Genomic DNA, 24519 nt, shown 5'->3' with positions numbered 1-24519 from the left:
GTTACTTGCAATCCAAGGTTTCACTGTAGTTTGAGAACCGGTATCCACTCTTTAAATCTTTGTTGAATTTACCTATGAAGCCATATGGGTCCTGGACTTTTGGTGGTAGCTGTTTGATTACTAGTAATGAAATTGAATGGGTAATCAGTCCATATTTTCTATTTCTTTCTGATTTAGCTTTAGAAGATTGTATGTTTCTAGGAATTTATCCACTTCTAAGTTGTCCCAATTTGTTGGCACATAATTTTTCAGAGTCGTTTCTTGCAACCCTTTGTATTTCTGTGGTGTCAAGTTATTTTTCTTCCGTCATTTCTGATTTGGGTCTTCATGTGTCTGGATAAACGTTTCTCTTCATTAATCAATTCTTATTTTCTTTTTTTAAGTTTATTTCCACTCTAATCTTTATTCTATCCTTCCTTTTACTACCTTTTTTTCCCTTCTAGATCCTTTAGGTATAAGGTTAGGTTGAGATTTTTGTTTCTTGAGGCTGTTATAAACTTCCCTGTTAGAACTGCTTTGCTGTGTCCTGAAGATTTTGTACCATAATGTTTTCACCTACATTTTTCTCCACGAATTTTTTGATTTGTTTGCATTTTTTTCCAGTTACAAATTATTTCTAGGTACTCTTATAGTATGAAAAGATGCTTTGTATGATTTCAGTCTTCTTAAATTTATTGAGATTTGTTTTGTGGCCTAACGTGATCTATCCTAGAGAATATTCCATGTTCACTTGAAACGAATGTGTATTCCACTGTTTTTGGATGGAATATTCTGTGTATATCTGTCAGGTCCATCTGGTATAATGTGTTGTTCAAAGCCACAAGATTTTTCTTAGAGGAAGACAAAGATACCTCCCTAAAAACTGTTTACATTATGTAGACACACAAAAATATATAAATGTATATAAGAACACTTACCTGGACCTTAATACAAATTTCTGGTTCCATACTGTGAGGAAAAAAACTAATGCCTAAGGTATGTGTGGTCATGGTGGCATCACTGAGTTCAACTGCAGGCCTCCTTTAATGTGTATATGGCATTATTTTGAGCAATCATCTTTGACGAACAGGCTTCTCTTCTTTTGTAGGTGGTGGATGTAAGTAGAGAAGGCAAAGAAGAAGTATTTTATGGGCCTACACTCCCTTTTGCTTCTAATGGAATAGCAGCATGCTTCCTTCCAGCTCCATATTTCACATGCCCTAACCTTCAGACTCTTCAAGTGCCTCATCACAGGATTGGGACCATCTGAAAACCAATGCTTTGTTAATAACTATCATTAACAGAAGGGAAAGAAAAGCTTCACTTCTGATTACTGGGGATGAAAAGACTCAGTGCTCAATGCTTCCTTGTTTTGTTTTATATGTCTTATTTTCAGATAAATATTAGCAAAAAATGAACAGTTTTCTAAAATACATTACTGAAACCTCCTGTCACCCTTCTCTCTGTGTGTCAATATGCAATATGTCTGACTTTTACTGTGGTGTAGCTCAGTGACAACTTAATGGTCAATTACTGTTCCATGGGTCTTTAGAGCCTTTGTTGTAGACTTTCTCTAATCAGCACTGTCTAGGAAAACAGGAAAATGTTAATAAGGCAATTTATTTCACAAGTACTGCCATCAATGATCTTCAAAAAAAAAAATCTTCCGTAGTTAATCCCCTTACTACTTAAAACTGGGTTTGTAATTTTTCTTTTAAAAATTTAACATTATGCAGCCCCACTAGTATAGACTCAGTATTATGACATTATAAAATTTTAAATGCCATGTTTTATTCACAGTAACACGAATGATAGAAGTACACTGGAACAGCAGTTGGAATGCCCAGATTGTTCAGCTTGGTTACTGTGACCTTGGGCTAGGTGCTTAACTTTCAGTGCTAGTTTTCCCATTCTTTAAGGAGGATAATTATTGATTTCCGTATCAATTCAGAAGAATGTTGTGAGGATTAGGCAAATGCTCTGAAGTACTTCATTTAAGAAAAAAAAAGTTACTCAAATTACAAGGTATTTTACTGTCTTTAGAATTCTGTAACTGAACGGGGAGATTTTTGAAAGTATTTAAAAATTACTAAATAGAACTTGGAACACATGCTGTGGGAGAAATGATTCTGAAAAGCATGTGAAGAGATGCTAATTAGGAAAAGGGGAGTCTACCAAAGCCAAAGATTCCTAAATCTATACAAATTCTTGCTTCACATCATAATTCAAACACTTGTTTAAACTCATTTAGTGAAAAATGACATTTCAAAGCTCAACAAAAAAAAATTAGCTGTACTAATTTGGGCACCATAAAGTGCTCTGACATAACTGTGAACCTAGACTTAGTAGTTCTAATAAAAGTTTTTGCACTTTGTTAAAGGTTATGTCAATCTTGAGCACTTGTGGGACTCTTCCTTCACCACCAATACATATTTTATTACTACCACTTTTAATAATGCATAAGAATTCTTATTTAGGCTAGGTTTTTGGATTTGCTTTGTCTATAACAATATATACATATATATATATATGTATATATACACATATATATGTAATAAAAATCACATTGGAACATAAATTCAAGAAGTGTAACATGAGTTTTTCCCTTTTCCTAATCTTGTTAGGATCTAAGTCACTTTACTAAAAGGAAGACTTTATTTGGACTTTTTTCCTTTGGCATAGTTTAATTGTTTAGCAATCCTTACCTTACAGGAAGTTGTCATTTTATTCATGTAACCACTTTTGGTAATCAGAAATAAAAACAAACTTTTTAAAATCCTAAATACAAAATTCACTAACTTTTCACACTGTTATACCTAAAAATTTTAATTTTTAAATAATAATCTGGTTACTCAGATTAAAGAGCAGAGAAGGAAAGACTAGGCATAAGGGGAAAAAGTAAAATAAAAACCTCCCAGAGATTTAGACAAAAAACCTTCAGAGTAATTTTACAGTTCTGAAAAGTGAAAATTGATACTGATATGATATTTAGAAGAATGACAGAGTCTCTTTAAAAGAGTTTATAAATCATGTAAACTAAATATTTTAAATGCCTTACCAAGTCAGGAAAATGACTCTGGTATTTCAGATATCTTTTCAAAAAGAACCTAAGCAAGAAGTGTTTCGGATTTATTAAAATTTCTACTTGACACATGAATTGACCTCCAGCTGTTTTACCTTATAAAAACCATTACATCTGTAATCCCACATCCTATATCCAATGAATGAAAGGAAAATGGTCTAAAAATAAGCTTGCCTGACTAATAATGAAAAGGTACCCTGAAATTACTCTTGATATTTTCTGTATAGATTTCTAACTATTCATTTAAAACAAATCAGTATATTAGCAAACACTTTCTTGGGAAACTTTAATGCATTATCCACTAATATTACAGAATCGAACTCAGAATTAGAAAATATTCTTTACAGTATAGCCAAAGATAGCTTCTGAAGTACAATATTCCTAGGAAAAATAAAACGCAGAATGCTTATGATTAGATCATTTTCCTCAAATTAAAGATTCCAGAAAACTGTGCTCATAAAACCAAATTCCACTGAAACTATTCAAATATATATTTTCTATTTAAGTGAACTATAGTAATTCATCTTTCATTTTTACTCTTTAAAATTATAGACCATATTGTATTTGTAGTTAAATTATTAGGTTAATTTGAATTTCCATAAGAAAAGCATGAAAATTCCAACCACTTAAACACCATTTTCAGATTTTACTATCTAAAAGAAAACACAGTACTGCACAGGTATTAGCACAGTGTTCCTCTGTGTAGGAAGAAAAGCCAGCAAAGACATTAATCTCTAAAACAATGTAAAGTGCAATGAAGTTCCTTAGATTCTTAATAACAAAATACCAATTTGGTTATGATTAGGATATTTTTCTCGTTAGGTTACGATTAGGATATTTTTCTTCCTTTTTCTTCATGTTTTCTTCAAAGTTTAACCCCATGTATACTGTATACCTTTCAACTGTTGAAATGACTAAAAAACTTTGTTTTGCCACAGAATAAAACAGGAACAACATAGAAATTATTCTTCCAAGTAATATGGTTCATTTTTATTTTGGTTTTCAAATAATCTTTCATAAAAAAGGAAGTGTAATAATCATGGATGAAGTATAAACTAAATATATACATTTAAAAAATTATTATATGCACAATTAACATCAATATACAATAAGGCCCAGCATTTTCTGAAAACACAATTCACAAATGCAATAAATGCTATAAACTGGATAACTACTAGCACACCAAAAACTTTAATAAGCAGAAGTTATTCAATCCCAATCATGTAGTACTTATTTTGGTAATCTTAGCAATATAGATTATCACTGAATCAAAGTACAAACCTTATATCTTATTAAATATGTGAAAAAATATGCTACTTTGCTAGCTTCCCAAACCAACTGTCTTAAGCAAACAAAACATGGTATTTATATTGGCATGCTATGTACTTGACTGACAAGGCAGTATTTTTAACCCTAGGAGGAGAAGGCAGGAGAAGAGCTTTTGGAAAAATGTAAGGTTTACATAAAATCTATAGGATTGAGGGAAGACAGGTTTCCTAGAGGCTTTTCCCAACTGCAGAAACTTGTTAAATTTTTATAGAACAGATAATTTTAACAAAGGGATGTAAAAATAAAAGCTGTCAAAGATTCTGTTAGAGTACACGTAATTCTTTAAGAACAAAATTGTTTTAAAAATTTGTGATGAAGCATGAAAGAAAATAATAATGGGTAAAGAACACACACACAGGCTACAGGTAAGTTTTGTTTTTGTTTTTGTTTTTAATATAGATGCCCAGGTAGAAAAAGTCAAATAGGCTTAAGAAAAAATATGCTAGGAATAGGTAAAGATATAAAAGTTTTAAACTATGAAACTCTTCTAATGCAAATGAAGCCAATACTAAAAGATTTCTGTACAGAGATCATACTCCATGTTTTTTACTCCCCCATGAAAACCTAATTAAATGTTCAATTAAAATTTAAATCATAACCAAATCCGAATGTCTAATAAAGTCCTTTCTACCACTCTGTTGTCCTTCAATCATCTCTTTTATATTCCATCTGATATTTTACAGAAATTATTTGACTGGAATACTTATATTTTAACTGTCTTCCTACTTAAGTGTCTTAAGGCTAGGTTTCTATAGAAAGGGTAGTATTCTCTCCTGGCAAGCTGAATGAAGCTCAGAGTGCAGAATGAACATGGCATTCAGATGTCTAAGGCAGTCTAGTCTCCTGTGTGAGTTAAGTTTGCATAGAAAAGGTAGAGTCGGATGGCAGAAAGTCTCCTGAAGAGTCTGAATGTCAGTTTATTGACACTGGCAAGTAACTGGAGGTCCTTGAGCAGAAAAGTAACAGGAAGAAAGGATTATTTTAGCAACACTAATGCCAGAACTGTGTGAGGATGAATTACAGGGAAGGAGATCAGAGATAAGGAGGTAAGAAGATCAATAGAGCACAGTAGAAAAGACAGTTGGGGTGTACAGGATGGAAAAAAGAAAAAAATACCAAGAGCCTGTACTGGTGATCACCTGAAAGTGGGGGACATGTAAGAATCCAAGATGCTTCTGAAGTTTCAAGGCTAAATAACTTGTGAAAACAGTGTATTCCCTGGGGAGAAAAGGCAGCAGCTAGTTGAAAATAAGTGACAAGTGCAGCTTGACATGTTGCCTTGAGATTTCAGGAGGATCCAACTAGAGGGGTTTAGAGAGAAATCAGCACTAGAAATAGACTTCAGAGATGAAATTATGAGCTAGTGTTCGCAGTTCACTACTAGAAGAATGTTGAGACGGAGCAAGTGAAGAGCCACATCTCACCACTGGGGACCGGAAAGGAGAACATGAGGGTGCTTTCAAAGTACAGCATGTAGGGAGGAGGAGTATCACCAAGGAAGGGTTGAGAAGATGACGGAAAACACAGATGTCAGGCCAAAGGACATGAGAAAGGAGAATGTACTCTCAGACTGCACCAAAAGAGAACGGCTTACAATAGAGAGATAGAAGCAGCAGCCCCACAGAGTACAGGTTCTTTAGGGGTAAATACATATTAAGGAAGCAGGAATAAGGTACTTTAAGTCTGGGAATAGAAAAAAGGTAAGATTATCCTATTAAGTGAAGGGTCTGTGAAGATTTTCAAGAAAATGAACTGAGTCATAAATTTTTTTTTCTTCAATTAAAAACACACTTCAGGGGCGCCTGGGTGGCGCAGTCGGTTAAGCGTCCGACTTCAGCCAGGTCACGATCTCGTGGTCCGTGAGTTCGAGCCCCGCGTCGGGCTCTGGGCTGATGGCTCGGAGCCTGGAGCCTGTTTCAGATTCTGTGTCTCCCTCTCTCTCTGCCCCTCCCCCGTTCATGCTCTGTCTCTCTCTGTCCCAAAAATAAAAAAATTAAAAAAAAAAAAAACAAAAACAAAAAACACACTTCAACACACGTATTTACACATATGTATTGTCACGGATTGTTTTTTTTGTTATGGATTTTTAAAGTATAAACTATTTATTCTTAGCATCTATAGACATATGCCCTAATGCATGATTCAGCAGTGGCTTTTCTCATCTCTTAAAAGTTTCATATTCTAAGGAACATGATTCTCAAAGCTATCTTATTAATCCTATTTTGGAAATAAAAATATATATACACATAAATAACTTCTTTAAAAGCATCACCTTAAACAGATTACACTTCATTTGCTGAAACCTGCAAAGCAATACATTAAGTTTAGTAAGTCACTATGATAATGAAAAACTCATTGCTTTAAAGTCTACTAAGTAACCTTAATGAGGCTTTTATTCATTCCATTTGTTGAAGTACTAATAGCTGATCTGGCAGGGGGATAGACTATTTGTATGTTGTGAAAACAACAGATATTCCTTTAGACTTCACACATTACAGTAAGGACAACATTAATAAGTATAGTTCGCTGACTGCAATACACTTCATCTTTAAAGATACTTCTTGAGTTAGAAAAGGAGGAAGAGAAGAACCATGATAAAGACTAGAGTCCCAAGAAGGAAACAGTAAGTTATTGCAAAGTTAGCAAACATGATGTGTAAGAAAAAATTTGAAGAAAAAAAACGGGGGGGGGGGGGATTCCAAGGGGGGGGGGCACTCACTCACCTAGGACCTATTAGAGAAAAAGGGACAAAATTGAGAGGTGTTCATTACCTTTGAGCATGAATGATTAGTAATCATGTCTGCACACCTCAAATAGAATGTATGTCACCAATACATTTACATACATTATCCCCTGATTCTTACTAGGACACCATGAAAAAGAAAAAGGATTAGTATTCTTTTTTTCTCCATGAGGAAACTGAGGCTCAGCAAGGTTAAGTGACTTGCTCAAGTTTACAAAGCAGAGCTGGCTTTGAGACCTAGGTGGGTTCCCAACACTAGGACTGGAGTTCTTTCACCAAGTAAAGCTCACCACAAAAAGAAGACAAGGATAAGAGCCCAACTGGTAAAATAAAAATCTGGATGAAATAAAGAGTTGAGACACAATAGCTGCTAAAGGAAACTAAACTGGTTCCTTGTAAACATAATGTAAGATGCTAAATTATAAAAGGCTCTAATTGATGAGGAGATAAATGGGCTGAGTTCTCAGAAATCTTCTGTTAACAATGTAACCTGAAGATTTTTTTAGATGTTATTTTCTCTTTTCTTAAAGGGTCTTATTTATCCTCCTCCTGATAGAGGTCTTTTAATAAATTCCCCAAAAGAAGGACAACTAAAGGAAAAAAAAGAAAAAAAAAATCTGGCAACTGTTGGGACCTAAGCATAAACACTGTTGGCTTAAGTTTTAAAACATTTTATATACTATCTGTATATTCATTTAGCCAGACTCAGCCTCATTCCTCACAGAGTTAAGTGTGCTGGGCATTTATTAACTTGCCTTAGACACAGTATAACAAAAGATGACAAACATACAATCCCACCTCCTGAACCCCCCTTTCCCCAAAACCAGCACAGAACAGCCAGGTAATGTTAAAAAACACAAAATAAAACAAAACAAAAAAACACCCACATCATATTAAAACATGTAAGAAACAAAACAAATCACTCACAAGACAGAAAGTCACATTACAGTGAAAAGTTCCTGGATTGACTGGTGCAAATCTACTTAACAGACATACACATGTAACACTCACAGTTAGAAAAGGTTCCTTTAAGTTAGTTTAACTAAAAACTCTTCAAAAGAGAATGCAATTCTGCCACGTTCCAAAGGTCCTATAATATATTTAATTAACCTTTATTTCCTTATTTATGTACCTTATACTTATAGGTATGTAAGAAAAAAATCCTAGAAAGAATTTTTAACAGAACATCACACAATTAAAAGTATGAATCAGAATGGTGCAAAGTGGCTTAAGATAGTTATAATAGAGAAGGCAAATCACAAAATATGTTAGGTATTATCACTCTCCAGTCTCTGCATTTCATCTTGTCCCACTTGTCCTAGGTGAGATAAAAGTTTGCTATAGGCTTCCCTGTTTAAGAAAAAAGAAAAGATGTAGATACATTTATTACTTTTTCCACTACTTTTCGTTTTAAGTATTTACAAACTGAGCCTACCTGAGTGTCTGTCTGTCTACACGCACACACACTCACACAATATGACTAAAATACTTTGATTCTTTAACAAACTTGGGACATATGACTTGTCATGAGTGCTGACTCCTCTAAAACAACCTCTTTAGGAACTACAGGTCTATTTCCATGATGTTACATTATGCTACACAGTCCAGCACAATCTGAAACTGGGTTGTAAGCCTATAAGAAAAAAAGTCCTATTACTTATTTTTGACCAAAAACCGTATTATTTAATTGGGTCACACACCTTACTCACTGGATACACATGATGCAGTTGTTTCAGTACATCAAGGCATCCCTCAAAGGGCAGATAATGCCACCATGGATTTTAAGTGTTATAGTCTTCATAGGGCATCCAGCAACACATCTGAGGCTCTAAAGTCCACCTCCCAATGAGGAACACTGAATGTGTTTTGAGCAATAGTAGCATTAATGAAACACAGAGCTTTCAAAGGTGGTCACTTTGAAAAGAACTGTATGTGAATTGCGATGTGTCAATCATAGTATGGAAACATTTATCAACTCCAACATACCCCAAATTTTTAGGAATGGGAAAATAAGCCATTTCTAGGAAATGAATCTAAATTTTATAATCGTTGCCCAAAAGAATGTAATAAGATTTTCAAACATACCTTTGTGCGATATTTCTGCCAAGGCCCCATTTCCGCTCTGAATCCTTCAGAGACTGAGTGAGGGTAGAAAGCAAATGGATAACAACCCGCTGGTCCAATGCTGCTACTGTTTCTAAAATGCTGTAAATCTGATTATCGTACCTCGTACCATAATCCTGGATAAAATGCCTGAAAGTAAATCAAGTTGCAAAGGATTACTTCTGGGGAAGTTCCCAGGGCTGGAATCTATATAACAATTAGTTGTAACCTGAACACAAGAAAGATCATTTCATGTAAGATTACCTTAAGAATCTAGATGCCCTATGAAGACTAAAGGACAGAAATAGCCTATTTCAGCGTGAGCTATGCATGACCAGAACCACGGCACTGGTAGGAAGAGGGAACGGTTGGAACCTGAGAAGGGAGAATAAGGGGGGAAATCTAGTCCCAGGGACTTTGCTGCTATTCTCTGCATGTCAGAATCTGAGCGGTAAGGATGTAGAAAAAAATGAGTCCAGCTTCCTAGGTATTTCTTAGTTCATCGTATTTCTAAATAGATCAAACAATATTTTTATGAGAAAAACAAGTTACTCATAATACATATTTTTACATTCCTTAACTGGAGATTTTAGACCCAGAGGAGGCCTTTATAAAAAATTCTATGTTTTAACCCTAAAATTTCCATTCTCCCCCCAACAAAAAAAAGTCACCTAGCTTAATACGTTGTACATAACAAACATGCAATCTTCCTCGTTCATATAAAATCCTTTCTCCCTTCTTAGGGTTTTATTTATTCTTGAGACAGAGACAGAGCATGAACAGGGGAGGGGCAGAGAGAGGGGGAGACATAGAATCTGAAACAGGCTCTAGGCTCTGAGCTGTCAGCACAGAGCCCGACATGGGGCTCGAACCCATGAACTGTGAGATCATAACCTGAGCCAAAGTCGGACGCTTAACCGACTGAGGCACCCAGGCGCCCCTAGGGTTTTATAATTCTTACAAAGCCACTATTTATTTCATGTGATCCCAATTTAAATAAATTGTAAACAGTTGATGAGTGCCAATTATGTGAGGAGAAAACGAACTGAGGAATCAAAGAGCCAACACGGAAGAAAATGGACCCACATTATTTCTCATGGCAGTGTTAGGGCAGAGATACATATATTAAAAGGGAACTGGTAGAAATTGTGAGAAAGAAATATTTAAAAATACTGCCCTAACAGAAAGCACAAGATTCTAGAGGCGGCAAGGCAGGACACAACAATAAAACACAGAACGTTACAACAACACAAAACACAGAAAATGTTCCTCCCGTTGCATTACTGTTCTTGGGAACTAACATCAGGTCTAATCTTATACAGTCCATGCTTCACAACTGAAATACAATGAAGCTTTCTGGGTCTATAGTATCTACAGCAAGTGAAACAACCAGTCATGTGTACTTCTACACTGGATCCTGAGTAACATGTGTAGCAGCTCTGAGGGCCTGTGCACCTGTCATCATGACCCACATATCCTGATTTTTTCTCTTAAATACATGCAGGAGTCTTCTTCACCCAATTCTCAGGTAATTTGAAGTCAGCTCACTTGTCTTCCTCCCTGGCACTTTTGTCTTTTTAATAAAACAACACAGTGTAGCAAAACCACTGCCAAAAATATAATAATTGAAATACTATAACAAGGAGTAACACATTATGTTTTGGATAATTAGTTATTTAAAAAACATGTTGGCTGTCAAATGGCTGGCAATAGTCCCCTTGCCAGTTGGCGTATTTTCCAGTTACCTAAACACAGAAGTCAGCTGGGCGGCGGGTTCTCCTTCTGACCCCACTTGGCAGGCTTTTACCATGTATTGCAGGTTCTCTGTGGCCAGCCTTTTCACTAGGAGGAAAAATTATAGCATCACACACTGTGTCTGAATTGACCATCTGGATCCTCATTTTTATGAACACTCTTAATTTAGAGAAATATGTTGTTTTCTTAAAGTTTGTACAGTTCTGTTATTTTTCAAAATGAAATAGTTCTGAGTTTTTGGTTTGTTCTAAAGTTCTATCTCCTTATCTCCCATTCTAAGAAAATATAAAAACCTTAAGAGTTTATTTTTTACACTCTTATAACTGAAAAAATAAATGTAAAGATAGGCCTTTTAGAAAGACCCCATATTCAAAAACATTCTATCATCCTCATCCTGCAAGTAGTTACATACTGACAAAAGATAGCTTTTAATCATTCAGCTGATTTACAGACAAGCAGATTTATTTTTTTAAAATTCATAGGCATATTCCTCCCTCCTACTCACTAACAAATTAGAAACCACCAATTTACCTTCACTTAAAATTAGCCAAAGATGTGTGTGTGTATGTGTATAAATCAACTGTGATGCTATCGTTCTTTTAAAAAAGACAGTGAAGTTATAAAAAGAACATTTGTATTCTTTAAATATTTAACCAAATCCTTTAAAATTGTGCATTTGTACATAAAAATGGAAAAATATCAAGAAAGAAAATAGAAAATTTAGTATGTTCCAAATGCTATTAAATTTTTGTTGTGTTGTTTTTGGCACATCTAATATAAATAGCTGAGGAAAAAAGCACTCTAAGAATAAAAATTTCAGAAGCTCTAATCCATTATAGCAGGAGCACAAAACAGGATACATATGAACTTAAGTTAATCACATGTAATGTTCTCTATGGTATGAGGGTGGTGGATAAAGAAGATATAGCACACTTGTCTTCACTGAACAAGTAACTCCTCATATTAGATACAATTCTGAAATCAGTATAATTCATTCTTAAAAGACATTTTCTTGAAAAACAACCCCCAAAAGCTCTTCTGTGGATAAAGTACCAGAATATGAAGAAACAGTCTTCACAGAAAACATTAAGCATTGATTTAAAAAGAAAAAAAAAGCTTTATTGAAGTGCAATTCACTTATCATCAAAACCAACCTATTAAGGTGCACAATTCACTGGATTTTAGTATATTCACAGAGTTGAGAAGGCATCCCCACTGTCTAATTTCAGAATAATTTCATCACCTCCCCAGAAAACCTTATACCCCTTAACAGTCACATTCTCCTATTTCTTCCTCCCCCAGCCCCTGGCAACCACGAATCTACTTTTGTCTTCATGGATCTGACTTCTCTGGAAATTTCATATACATACAATCATATACCACATGGTCTTCTCTGACTGCCTTTTTACTTAGCATTATGTTTTAAGGTTCATCCATGTTGTAGAATGTGTACTTTATTTCTTTTGATGGCCAAATAATATTCCACTGTATAGAGATACCCCATGTTGTTTATCCACGCATTAGTTGCTGGACATTTGGGTTGTTTGCATTTTGAAGCTATTATGAATCAAGCTTCTGTGGATATCAGCGTACAGTTGTGTTTTAAAAAAAATATTTGCCATCTTGGTTTATTTAACTGAATTGAACTTTTTAAAAAGCTGGGGTTTTTTTTTCAGTTTTTCTTTACATTAACAGCTTTACTCACTTAACACGTACAATTCCATGTTTTTAGTATATTTGCAGAATTGTGCAACCATCACTACAATGTTAGAATATTTACTATGCAAAGAAACCTGACACTCTTAAGCTACCACTCCCTGTTTTCTGATATACCCTAAAAATAAACACAAATCTACTTTCTGTCTCTACAGATTTAATATTCTGGACATTTCATACAAATGGAATCATACAATATGTGGTCTTTTGTAACTGGCTTCTTTCACTTAAAATAATGTTTTCAAAGTTCATCCATGTTGTATAGCATGCAGCAGGACTTAATTCCTTTTTATGGCCAAATAATATTCCACTGTGTGGCTGTATCACATTAAAAAAAAATCTGTCAGTTGACAGTTTACCTTTGGGCTACTATGAAAAATAAATTGCTATAAATACGAATATACAAGTTTCCGTGTGGATATATGTTTTCATTAGTCCTGGGTTCATACCTAGGAGTGACATTGCTAGGTCACATTGTAACTCTATGTTTAACAATCTAAGGAATGACCGGACTATTTTCCCTAGTGGCTACACCATTTTATATTCTCAATAGCAGTAACTAGGGGTTCTGATTTCTTCTCCATGTTTTCACCAAACTTTGTTATTATCTGACTTTTTCATAATACCCAGCTTAGTGGTATCTCACTGTGGTTTTGATTTGCATTTCCCTGATGACTAATTGTGTCGAGCACCTTTTCAGGTGCTTATTAGCCATTTGTTTATATTCTTTGGAAAAATGTCTATTCAAATCCTTTGCCTATTTTTTTTGAAAGTTTATTTTTTTTGAGTTAGAGGACAAGAGAGAGAATCCCAAGCAGGCTCTGCGCTGTCAGTGCAGAGCCCGACACAGGGCTTGATCCCATGACCCATGGGATCATGACCTGAGCTGAAATCAAGAGTCAGATGCAATAACCCACCAAGCCACCCAGGCGTCCCCCTTTGCCTATATAAAAAAAAAATTTTATTACTGAGTTGTAACAGTTCTTTATATATTCCAAGTACAAGTTCCTTATCCTATAAATGATTTGCAACTCTCATTCTGGGAACTTTCTTTTCACTTTTTCGATTGTCCTTTGAAGCATGAAAGTTTTAAATTTTTTAACTTTTCTTTTTAATGGGTTATTTATTTTTGAGAGAGAAAGAGAGGTAGAGATAGAGAGTGAGCAGGGGAGGAGCAGACAGAGAGGGAGACAGAATCTGAAGCAGGCTCTGTGCTGACACACAGAGCCCAACGTGGGACTTGAACTCACAAACTATATAGATCATGACCTGAGCCTAAATCAAAAACTGGACACTTAACTGAGTGATCCAGGTACCTGAAAAGTTTTTAATTCTGATTAGTCCAATTTATGTCTCTCTTGCCTTGTACTTTTGTTGTGCCTAACAACTCATTGCCAAATCCAGGTCATGAAGATTTAACTAGTTTGCTTTTTCTACGAGTTTTATAGTTTTATCTCAGCCATTTAGGTCCATGATCTATTTGGAGTTAATTCTTGTGTATGGCGTGAAATAAAGGTATAACTTCATTTTTTTGCATGTGGATATGTGTTTGACTTAGTACAAGTTGTTGAAATACTTGTTTTCTCCCGACTGAATCATCTTGGCACCTTTGTCAAAAAAATCAGTTGACCACAGACCTCTGGGTTTATTTCTGAACTTCCAATTCTAATCCACTGATCTATGTCTATCTTTATGTCAATACCACACTGTCTTGATCACTGTTGTTCTGTACTAAGTTTTGAAATTGGAAAGTATAAATCTTCCAACTTTGTTCTTTTTTCAATATTATTTCAACTATTCTGGAGTTACACTGAATTTGTATACCAATTTGGGGAATACTACTATCTTAACAATATTACTTCTTCAGATACATGAAATGGGTGTTTTTTCCATTTATTTAGATATTCTCTAGTTTCTTTCAACAATGTTTGGTATTTTTCAGATCTTAAGCTTGTATTTCCCTTTTCTTAAATTTATTCCTAGTTGTTTTTTTTTAATTATAAATGGAAATGTAAATGGAATCATTTCTTAATTTCATTTTTAGATTTTCATTGAGAGTATATAGAAATAAAATGAATTTTTGTGTCTTGATTTTGTATCCTACAACCTTGCTTAACTTGTTTATAAGTTCTAATAGCTTTTTAGTGGTATGCTTAGGATTTTGTATATACAAGATCAAATCATCTACAGATAGGGTTAATTTTACCTTTTTTCCAAGCTAGATGCCTTTAATTTATTTTTCTTGCCCTGACTAGGACTTCCAGTACAATGTTGAATAGAAGTGGCAAGAGTGAACATCCTTGTCTTATTCCTAATCTTAGGGGGAAAGCATCTAATCTTCCACCATTAAGGATGATGTTAGCTCTAAGATTTTCATAGATGTCCTTCATCAGATTGAAGAGGTTATCTCTAGTTCCAGTCTGTCATTATGTAATGCCTTTTTTTTTTTTTTTAAAGTTTATTTACTTACTTGGAGAGAGAGAGAGCGAGCGAGCGAGCAAGCTGGGGAGGGGCAGAGAGAGAGAGAGAGAGAGGGAGAATCCCAAGCAGGCACCACACTGCCAGAGCGGAACCTGATGCCAGACTCAAACTCACGAACTGTGAGATCATGACCTGAACTGAAATGTAGAGTCGATGCTTAACTGACTGAGCCACCCAGGCACCCTACATACGTGTAACTTTTATATTCATTGCTCTTGTTCTTTTTTTCTAATCATTTGCTTTTATTCTGCCTTTTCTGAAGGTTTTAGTTGAGGATTTTATGATTCCATTTTTTTCTCTTTTCTTAGTATAATCAAATACACTTATTCAAAAAAATTTTTTTAGTGGTTGCCCTGGAGTTTGTAGCATACAACTAATCCAAGTCTACTTTCAAATAGCACTGCATTCCTTCAGGGGTGGTACAGGTGCCTTTTAACACAGTATTCCAAATTCCTCTCTCCCAATCCTCAGAACAATGCTGTCATTCAGTTTGCTTTCCATAAGGTATAATCACCAATTATTATTTTGAAAAAGAAACAAACAATTTATTAGATCATTTAAGTGGAGAGACAGATTCAGAGAATCACAGCTTACGAGGACCAGGAGCTGACACTGGAAGAAATATTTACACTGCATTTGACAAACTGCTCTATGCTCAGTTTTGGGGGCAACAGTTTGCTCTATGACCTCAATTCCCTGATGCATCTAAGAAGAGTTGTTTTTCAGTCTGATAAGATTTGTTTCTTGTTGTGAGGGTGAGAATGAGAACTTCTAAGCTCTTTACACAACAAAAATCCTCCAGCTCTTACTACTAAACTCTTTCTCCCTTCATTTCTGTTTTTTTCTTCCTATATTTTGGTGCTCTTTTGTTAAGTGCACGTTTATAAGTTGTTAAATACAGTGATCCTTTATCACTATAAAACATCTCTATTTCTAGTAACAATTTTTTGGCCTAGCTTTCCATAGCTACAGTTTGCATGATGTAGTTTTTTTATCCTTTTATTATTTCAGTATTTGAATCTAAAGTGTTTCCTGTAGATAGAATAGAATTAGATCTTTTTATATTTTCATTCCAATGATCTCTACTTTTGATTAGTTTGTTCACTCCTTTCACAACTACTATTACTGTTGCTATAGATGGATTTATATTAGTCATTTTACCTTTTGTTTTCTAAATGTCTCGCATTTTTTGCTCTTCTAATCTCCTTTACTGTTCTCTTTTCGTATTATATGCATATTTTAAAACTTAGCATTTTAATTTAATGATTTTTCATTAGTTTTGAATTATTTCCTTAGTAGTTGCTCTAGGCATATCATGCATATCTTATCAGAGCTTCCGATTTACATGAATTCAGTGAAATACAGAAACATTATTCTTACATAACTTTATTCCCCTCCCCCTTTGTTGTGGTATTATTTTTTTTTTAATGTTTATTTATTTTGAGACAGAAGGGGAGGGAGAGAGCGAGCGAGCAAGAATGTGCATGTGAGCAGGGGAAGGGCAGAGAGGGAGAGAGAGAATCCCAAGCAGTCTCCATACTCTACACAGAACCCGATGCAGGGCTCCAACTCACATGATCTGAGCTGAAATCAAGAGTTGGATGCTTAATAGAATGAACCACCCAGGCACCACTGTGGTATTATTTTTATACATATTCCCTTTGCAAATGTTACAAAAACCCAACAATACATAATTTTTTTGTCTTTCATAGTTTTTATTTTATATAATTTTGTTTTTCAAAGAAGCTAAACGAGAAGAAAGGAAGAAGAGGAAAGGAAAGCAGGTATATATTTTAGCTTTTGTTCTATTAACCTTGTTGATCATTTCTAATTCTCTTCATAATTGTTTCTATTTGAGTTATTATCTGGAGTCATTTTCTTAGACCAATATAGCTTTGCTCCCACCACCTCCTTTGTACTGTTACTGGTAAATATACTGCACTTCTATATGTTATAGACCCAATAATACATTATATATCATTTTTTTAATATTTCATTTTATTCATTTGCTTTTTAAACCCATTAAGGGAATAAAGATAAAGAAATATACACTTATACTTTTATAGTTACATATTGCTTTACTGGTGTTATTCCTGTGTGAGGTCACCTAACTTTCATTCTGTAGAACTTTTTTTAAATTTTTTTCTAATGTTTATTTTTGAGAGAGAGTGATAGACTGTAAGCAGGGGAGGGGCAGGGAGAGAGGGAGACAGAGAATCCAAAGCAGGTTCCAGGTACTGTACTGTCAGCACAGAGCCTGACGTGGGGCTTGAACCCCAAGACGTGGGTCAGCCCCAAGATCATGACCTGAGCTGAAGTCGGCCACTTAACTGACTGAGCCACCCATGAACTTCCTTCCTTTCTTATAAGGCTGGTCCACTAGCAATAAATTCTCTCAGTTTTTATCTGGAGATATTTTTATTTTATCTTCACTTTTGAAAGGTAATGGTTTTACAGAATATAGTATTCTTGGTTGAGAATTTTTTCTTTGATCACTAAGTGTTATCCCACTGCCTCTGACCTCCATTAATTCTGCTGAGAAGTTAGCTGTTGACCTAACTGGGGTTCTGTGGTAAGCGATGAGTCTTTCTTCTCTTGATGCTTTAAAATCTTTCTCCTTGCCTTTGGCTTCCAGTATTTTTACTCTGATGCATCTTATTGTGGAACTTTTTGAATTTATCCTATTTGGAATTAGGGCCGCCTGGGTGGCTCAGTCAGTTAAGCGTCCGACTTTAGCTCAGGTCATGATCTCACTCATGGTTTGTGGCTTTGAGCCCCATGTCGGGCTCTGTGCTCACAGTGTGGAGCCTGGAGCCTGCCTCGGATTCTGTGTCTCCCTATCCCTCTGCCCCTCCCCTGTTCGGCTTTCTGTCTCTCAAAAATAAACATTAAAAAAAAGTTATCCTATTTGGAATTAGCTGAGCTTCTGGAATGTATAGGTTATTGTTCATTAATAAATTCAGGAAATCTTTAGCCATTATTTCTTCAAATATTTTTTTCTGTACCTTTCTGTCCTCTTCTGGGTTATATGTATGATGGTGCACTTAATGGTATCCCACATTTCCCTAAAGCTCTGTTCATTTTTCTTCATTCTTTTTTTTTTTTTTTTCAAATTGCATCATCTCTTGTCATCTATCTTCAAGTTTGCTAATTCTTTCTTCTGCTAATTCAGATCCAGTAACAAGCCCCTCAAGTGAATTTTTCAGTTCAGCTCTTGTACTTTTAAACTTCATAATTTCCTTTTGGTTCTTTTTTTGGTAACTTCTGTCTCGGTACCGATATTCTCTATTTGATGGGACAATGTCATCATACCTACCTTTACTTTGTTAATCATGCTTTCCTGGAATTCTTTGAACATACTTATAATGGCTACTTTGAAGTCTTTGCCTATTAAATCCAGTATCTGATTGCTCTCACTGGCAGTTTCTGCTGCCTGCTTTTTCCCCCAGTGTATGGATCATATTTCTGTCTTTTTGCAGTCTTGGAATTTTTTTGTTGCTGAAAACTGGACATTTTTTAGTGAGGTGTAGTTCTTCCCTCTTCCCCACTGGCCCCCAGTGTGAAGCTTCTAACATTGCTCCTCAGGTGGTATAACCTTGGGTATGCCTACAGTCTCCATTCTAAGACAGTGGTTTTGACAGGGCTCTCTTTGTCTCTTTCTCTGACCACACTCAACGGTTAAGTTCCACTAATCAAAGCTGATTGCTCTATTGTTTCCTATAATGCCCAGGGACATATATTGTCTTATAGACTGATCTCATCAAGTTCAGGCTGTTTTAAAGGGATTTCTGTGGTGTTTGAGATTCTGATCCAAGGGTTCCTTCCAGCTGTCTCTTTCACCAATTCTCTCACCAAACTAGATGGTCTACAGATTAGCCTATATACCCAATGACTCTATTATTCTCCTACCTATTGCCTATCACCACAAACTCCATTATTTTTGATAGAACTCTATGGTTGAACTTTTTCCACACTCATTTGCAAATGAAGTTAGTTCCTTTGGGACTGATTGAGAGTTCTCTGTTCTATGCTCAGCTTCTCCTTCCTCTACCTCTCCACCAGATAACATCTCAGATGCAGGGCTCTGGTGATGGGGACAGGCACAACGGTGCTACTTTTGAGTGACATACCCACTTTAGGAGCTGAGTGCTTGTGGGAGGAGAGGCAGCAGCCCCAGGGACCCTCAGTTTGCTTCTCTTGGCAGGGAATTCACACATTTAAGCTGTGGCAAGGATGACTGGTACCCCAGGAACAGAATGGAGGGCCCACTTCTTAGCCACAATTGCCTGGAATATAACTTTAGCGTCAGGTAGCTTGGGGGCAAGATGAGAAATACTGATATCCTGCCTCTCATAGGAGGACAGCCCTCCTACTGGGAGCCGGGGAGAGAAGAAGCCCTATGTTCTTGGATTTACTAGTCTGGAGTAGAGTTTCTGTCTTACTGAGCTGGGGGAATAAAGAAAGGAGTGGTCTTCCTTCAAATACCACAGACTCCTGATGTTTTTACCAAGTTTCAGATTTTCTTAAACAAATGTTTCTACATTTGGTCCACTCTTAGGACTATTTCGAGAGAATTTAGATACTTTCTTTTAAATAATTTTCACCAGTTTTGCTGGGGAGTGGGTCAGCAGAACTCCTTATGTTATTGTGCCAGAAGAGGAGTTCTTTTGGTGCTTGAGTACAGGTTTTTGAGTGGACGTATGTTTAAAATGCTCTTGGGCATATGCCTAGGAGTGGACTTGCTGAGTCATGTAGTTAAGACTAACTTTCTATGATTTTACAAATTATTCTTTTAAGCAGTGAGGCTACAAGGAGAGTCAGAGAGAATTTTCTCACAGCCAAAATCTGTTTAATATTACCTCCTCAGCTTACAAAGACAGCAATGCAGAGACTGCGAATTCTGTATTCTACTCATGTCAAACATGTGATGCACTCACTAGCTAGATGTGAGCAGCAAAATTCACCTCCACACTCTAGCCTCCTTCCTGATAATTATTACTATAACCAAAACAAAGGCTAGCTAAAATTTTATACCGTCTGCTCTGTCTCAACAAATTTTGTACTGCATACCACAGTAGGCTTTCACTGAAAGTATGTGTAAGTTTTCAATGAAGACAAAATTTCTAAAGATGACCCTGGGGTCTACATGGGTATTTTTTTCAGTGAAGAGATGCTACTCTCAGGTAAGGGCATTCCATATGAACACATCATAACAGTTTTTGTAAAACCATGCTTAGCTTTTACAAATCATGCTCAGGAGAAAGAAAACATTTTAATAAGAACAACATTTTACTTATTAAAATAAACATAGATTTAAACAAAATATGCATACTTTTTGAGATAAAATGGAACCTTTCAAAGAGCTCTTTGAGCTTTACCAGTTTGGATGGTACCCTCAGATTCTGCAGGATGCACATTGCACTCACTCATCACAGCAGTTAGAGGTACTTAGGTAGAAACATCGAGGAGCCCTGCCCTGAACAATCACCTTATCATGAGAACACGCACACCCTTACACACATAGCATCCTATTTACATTAAAAACTCCTTCAGGATAGAGCTATCCCTACTATTCTGCATATTCCCAATAAGCTTATTAAAGCATGCTACTCACAGTGGGGATCAGATAAATGATATTTTAAAGAGATCCCTAGCAGTAAGGCTGATGAGACTGAAAACAAAAGGACTAGGATCAAAGGATCCTTACAGGTGGCCTGTGAAATCAGCTTAGATATTCTGGCGGCAACCTGAACCGAAGAACTTACCTTGACCCCTCACCACATGATAGGTAACAAATTGCATTTAATACTGTAGTCAGATTAAACAAATATTCTTTAAAAGGTCAACAAGTCTAATTAGAGGAAGTAGTCCTTACATAAACTGTTTGCCTTGGGGGAAAAAACAAAACAGAAGTAAACTACTCTGAAACATGTCAGTGTTTAACTATTTTATCATGCCCAACCTCTGCTATCTGCTGGAGTTTGTCAGCCATGATATATAGAAACTGATATTAAATAACCAAGCACTTAGCCATTGTTTAACTGATAGGAAAGAGTACTTTCTTAATTTATGAAAAGAACAGTATAACAGATTCAAACTAACCTTGGGGTTCGCTGACCAACACCAACAATTTTAAGATGCCAGGGAGGAGCAGTTCAACCTCAGAAATGTCTATGTTAGTTTCTTTGAAGAGCTGGAGGATGAAGGCCAGGATAGATGCCAAGCGAGGAGGGAGCAGGGACCCTTTACACTCAAAGTAGGACTTCCTAAAAAGAAGCACAATTTTGTTTTTTCTTCTGTTTAAAGTTTCAGTGAACAGAACCAAAAGTCACCCACTTTAGAGATACTGACAAATTTTACCCAACTTAATAAAGCACAACTAAAAAAATATGTGTATATTTTGCCATGCTATCCTCAAACACAAAATTTTAGAAGCATAAGCATATGAATATCTGGTGTGTTATAAGGGCCAAAGTAGAATACGGACACAAACTAAATTTAAAACCTGATCTTTCAATGCACTTAATCAAAATCCAAATGAAAATCCAATTGTTAATTTGTTTTTTTTTCTTTTCTGAGTCCAATCTCTTCTATTAGCTCCTCAACGATGCAACATTTTCTTTAATGTCAAATTTGCATAAAGAAATCTCTCCTCACGTTTATTTATTTAGGGATTTGGGAGGGGTTTTATTTCTCCAAATCAATAAGAGGACTGCCCTAGGAATTGGCTTCCTGTTCCAGCTTTACCTCTTTCCTTCTCTTAGGAAGTAAAAAAACCAGAGGTAATTTAGGATGTAACATCTCTCAAAGCAAAACAAATTTTAGCATTAGGATTCAACAGAGATCATAAAGATAATTTATCTGACTCATTTTTATATCTACCTCTTAAACAGGTGTTGGCTCCTAAGAGGTATTCAGTATATACACTTAAGTGAATAAATGGAAGTGGCAATTGCTCAGTTTCTAAAAGGTCTAGACAACAGGAAAAATTGTCACATATAGCTAAATCTAAGCTAGACATCCATAGGTATTTGCAAAGCAGTAAAATTTACCAAAATGAGCCACAGAAATCACGAAGGATTATAAACTCCTTAAGGGCAGGAACTATGTCTTCACCATCATTTCTACTCTATATGGTGGGTTCCAACAATTATTACATGTTAAAAGATTTATTCAATCTTTGAGGACAAGCGTTTTGTCTTTTTTGTTCACTGCTGAATCTTAGACGAAATATGGTCTATGAAATCAAGGGGGTCACTGTCTAGTGGAAAAGTTGAATAAGGAAAAAAAGACTACCATAATACAGTGTGATAGGTGCTTTGAAAGACAACCCCAGAATTCTCAGGAATTGGGAGGAATAAACCCTAACAAAGATGGGAAACTATAGGAGTAGAGGAGCATGGAATGGAGGGAGGCACAGGAGGCAATCTATTCCCTTCCTGAGTAGTTAAAAAATAGAAAAAAGGAACTACTACATTTCTGGATCTTCAGTTAGAAATCATGAGAAAAATGTGTTCCCTGGTAAATAAGAAAGTCAATGAAAGCAGCCAGGATTTTAAATGGTGGGCTTTAAATTACTTTTATGACCCTAAACATTTCACTTCAGCATTTGTCATTTGGTTTGTACTACACTTACTTAAATAATGTCTCAAAAATAGTGGTAGACTACTAAGGTCTTGTCGGAAATTCAGATACAAGTGAGGCAAAGCATTCAATTCTGTGAACGGAATCTTAACAGAGCACATGACTTCAGAAGAAGGAAAGAAGCACCACGCTACACTGAGATATTAGATGTAGGTCTTAGAAAGTCAAGGCAGAATTTAACCCAAAGGCGTGGCATTTAAATAGAGAAAATAGTATGAACAACACTGATGTAGGGAAATGTAAAGCATTTTGGAAGGGCAATAATGAAACCAATCTCATTAAAGTTTGCATATGATGTTATGTCTTGTACATTTGGAAAAGTTCAGTGACAGATCACAAAGAGCTATCAGAACACGGAATTTATTCCATGGGCAAAAAAGGAGCAAGTGAAGGTTTGGGGGTAGAGAAGTGTCATAATGGAATAGACTTTCAAGAAAAGTAATCTGGGGGCATTGTTTACGCTGAACCAGAAGAAAAGGCTAGATACAGTGAAAGTAGTTAGGAGACTCCTGCAATAGCCTGGGTATAATGTGATAAGGGAAGAGAGGTGTGAAAAGAAGGAAGCAATCGTTTCCCAAAGGTTGGCCAAGGAGAGAGAACAAAAATATAAAGCTTCCAAACCTCAGTAACAGAACACCACACAAAAATGCTTGTAAGGGGGAACAGATTTTAGACATGGAATTCTGTAATAAGAGGTGATGGATAATAGTGGTCATTAAAACTATCAAGTCATTAAAAACACAGAAAAAAATGCTAGATAAGAATAATATACAGGCATACCCCCAGAGACAGTGTGGGTTCAGTTGCAGACCACCATAATAAAGTGAATGTCACAATAAAGCAAGTCAAATGAGTTTTTCTGGCTTCTCAGTGCATATAAAACCTATGCTTACACTACACTGTAGTCTAATAAGTGTGCAACAGCATTACGATGGCATTATGTCTAAAAGAAAAAAAAAACAATGCCTATACCTTAATTTAAAAATACTTTATTGCTAAAAAAATACTTTATTGCCAACCATCATCTGAGCTTTCAGAGAGTTGTAAAAAAGTTTAAAATACTGTGACAATTACCAAAATGTAACACAGAGACACGAAGTGAACAAATGCTATTGGAAAAACAGTGCCAACAGACTTGCTTGATGGTGTTACCACACATCTCCAGTTTGTAAAAAGCGCAGTATCTGTGAAGTGCAATAAAACAAGGTATGCCTGTATATCACCACAGCATTTTAAAGTTTAAAAACTAATTTCATATGAAGCTAAATACTGCATGAAGACAAAGAAGTGATCATTTCTATTACTGAATCTTCGACCGTTGCAGGTAAAAGGAAGGAGAAAACCTAAGAGGTTTCATTTATGCATCCAATAATAAAATGAAGTTATTAAGACAGGGAGTAGACCAACAAAAAAGGACCTATTGCTTCCTTTTTCATATTACCATTCATTTTTTCATTTAGTTATTATCTTTCAAAAATATAGCTAATATGTTTTTTATAGGAGAAAATACAATTACTGTTTATCTGATAAGGACTAAAAAAACATCCACCTTTAGAACATATATAAGGAAAACAACAGCTATGTAAAGAAAACAAACGATTTAAAGAGCACTGACTCAGGCTGCCGGGAGCAAAAGTCATTTTAGTAAATCCTTAGATAATGTTTCTCAGGGAAAAGAAAAGTTTCT

General features: G+C 35.6%; 2 protein-coding genes across 17 annotated transcripts in view; one reads left to right on the top strand and one right to left on the bottom strand.

Annotated features, from left to right (window-relative positions):
• The window catches only part of KLHL32 (kelch like family member 32), a 243069-nt gene extending 238046 nt beyond the window's left edge, over positions 1-5023 (top strand). For all 14 annotated transcript variants that reach the window (XM_053904640.1, XM_019442905.2, XM_053904639.1 and 11 more), the window contains one exon: positions 1088-5023. In XM_053904640.1, coding sequence (XP_053760615.1) covers positions 1088-1249 — 162 coding nt within the window. In that variant the 3' untranslated portion in view covers positions 1250-5023. The remainder of the gene's footprint in view (positions 1-1087) is intronic.
• A 3189-nt stretch (positions 5024-8212) lies between these two features.
• The window catches only part of MMS22L (MMS22 like, DNA repair protein), a 123046-nt gene continuing 106739 nt past the window's right edge, over positions 8213-24519 (bottom strand). For all 3 annotated transcript variants that reach the window (XM_053904635.1, XM_053904636.1, XM_019442918.2), the window contains 4 exons: positions 21291-21454; positions 10982-11078; positions 9219-9386; positions 8213-8483 (listed from right to left, as the gene is read on the bottom strand). In XM_053904635.1, coding sequence (XP_053760610.1) covers positions 8402-8483; positions 9219-9386; positions 10982-11078; positions 21291-21454 — 511 coding nt within the window. In that variant the 3' untranslated portion in view covers positions 8213-8401. The remainder of the gene's footprint in view (positions 8484-9218; positions 9387-10981; positions 11079-21290; positions 21455-24519) is intronic.

The sequence above is a fragment of the Panthera pardus genome, unplaced genomic scaffold, assembly GCF_024362965.1.
Source record: "Panthera pardus isolate Hobbes unplaced genomic scaffold, ASM2436296v1 HiC_scaffold_17, whole genome shotgun sequence".
NCBI lineage: Eukaryota > Metazoa > Chordata > Mammalia > Carnivora > Felidae > Panthera > Panthera pardus.
Note: the sequence above shows the minus strand (reverse complement) of the source record. Positions and strands in the feature narration are given on the sequence as shown.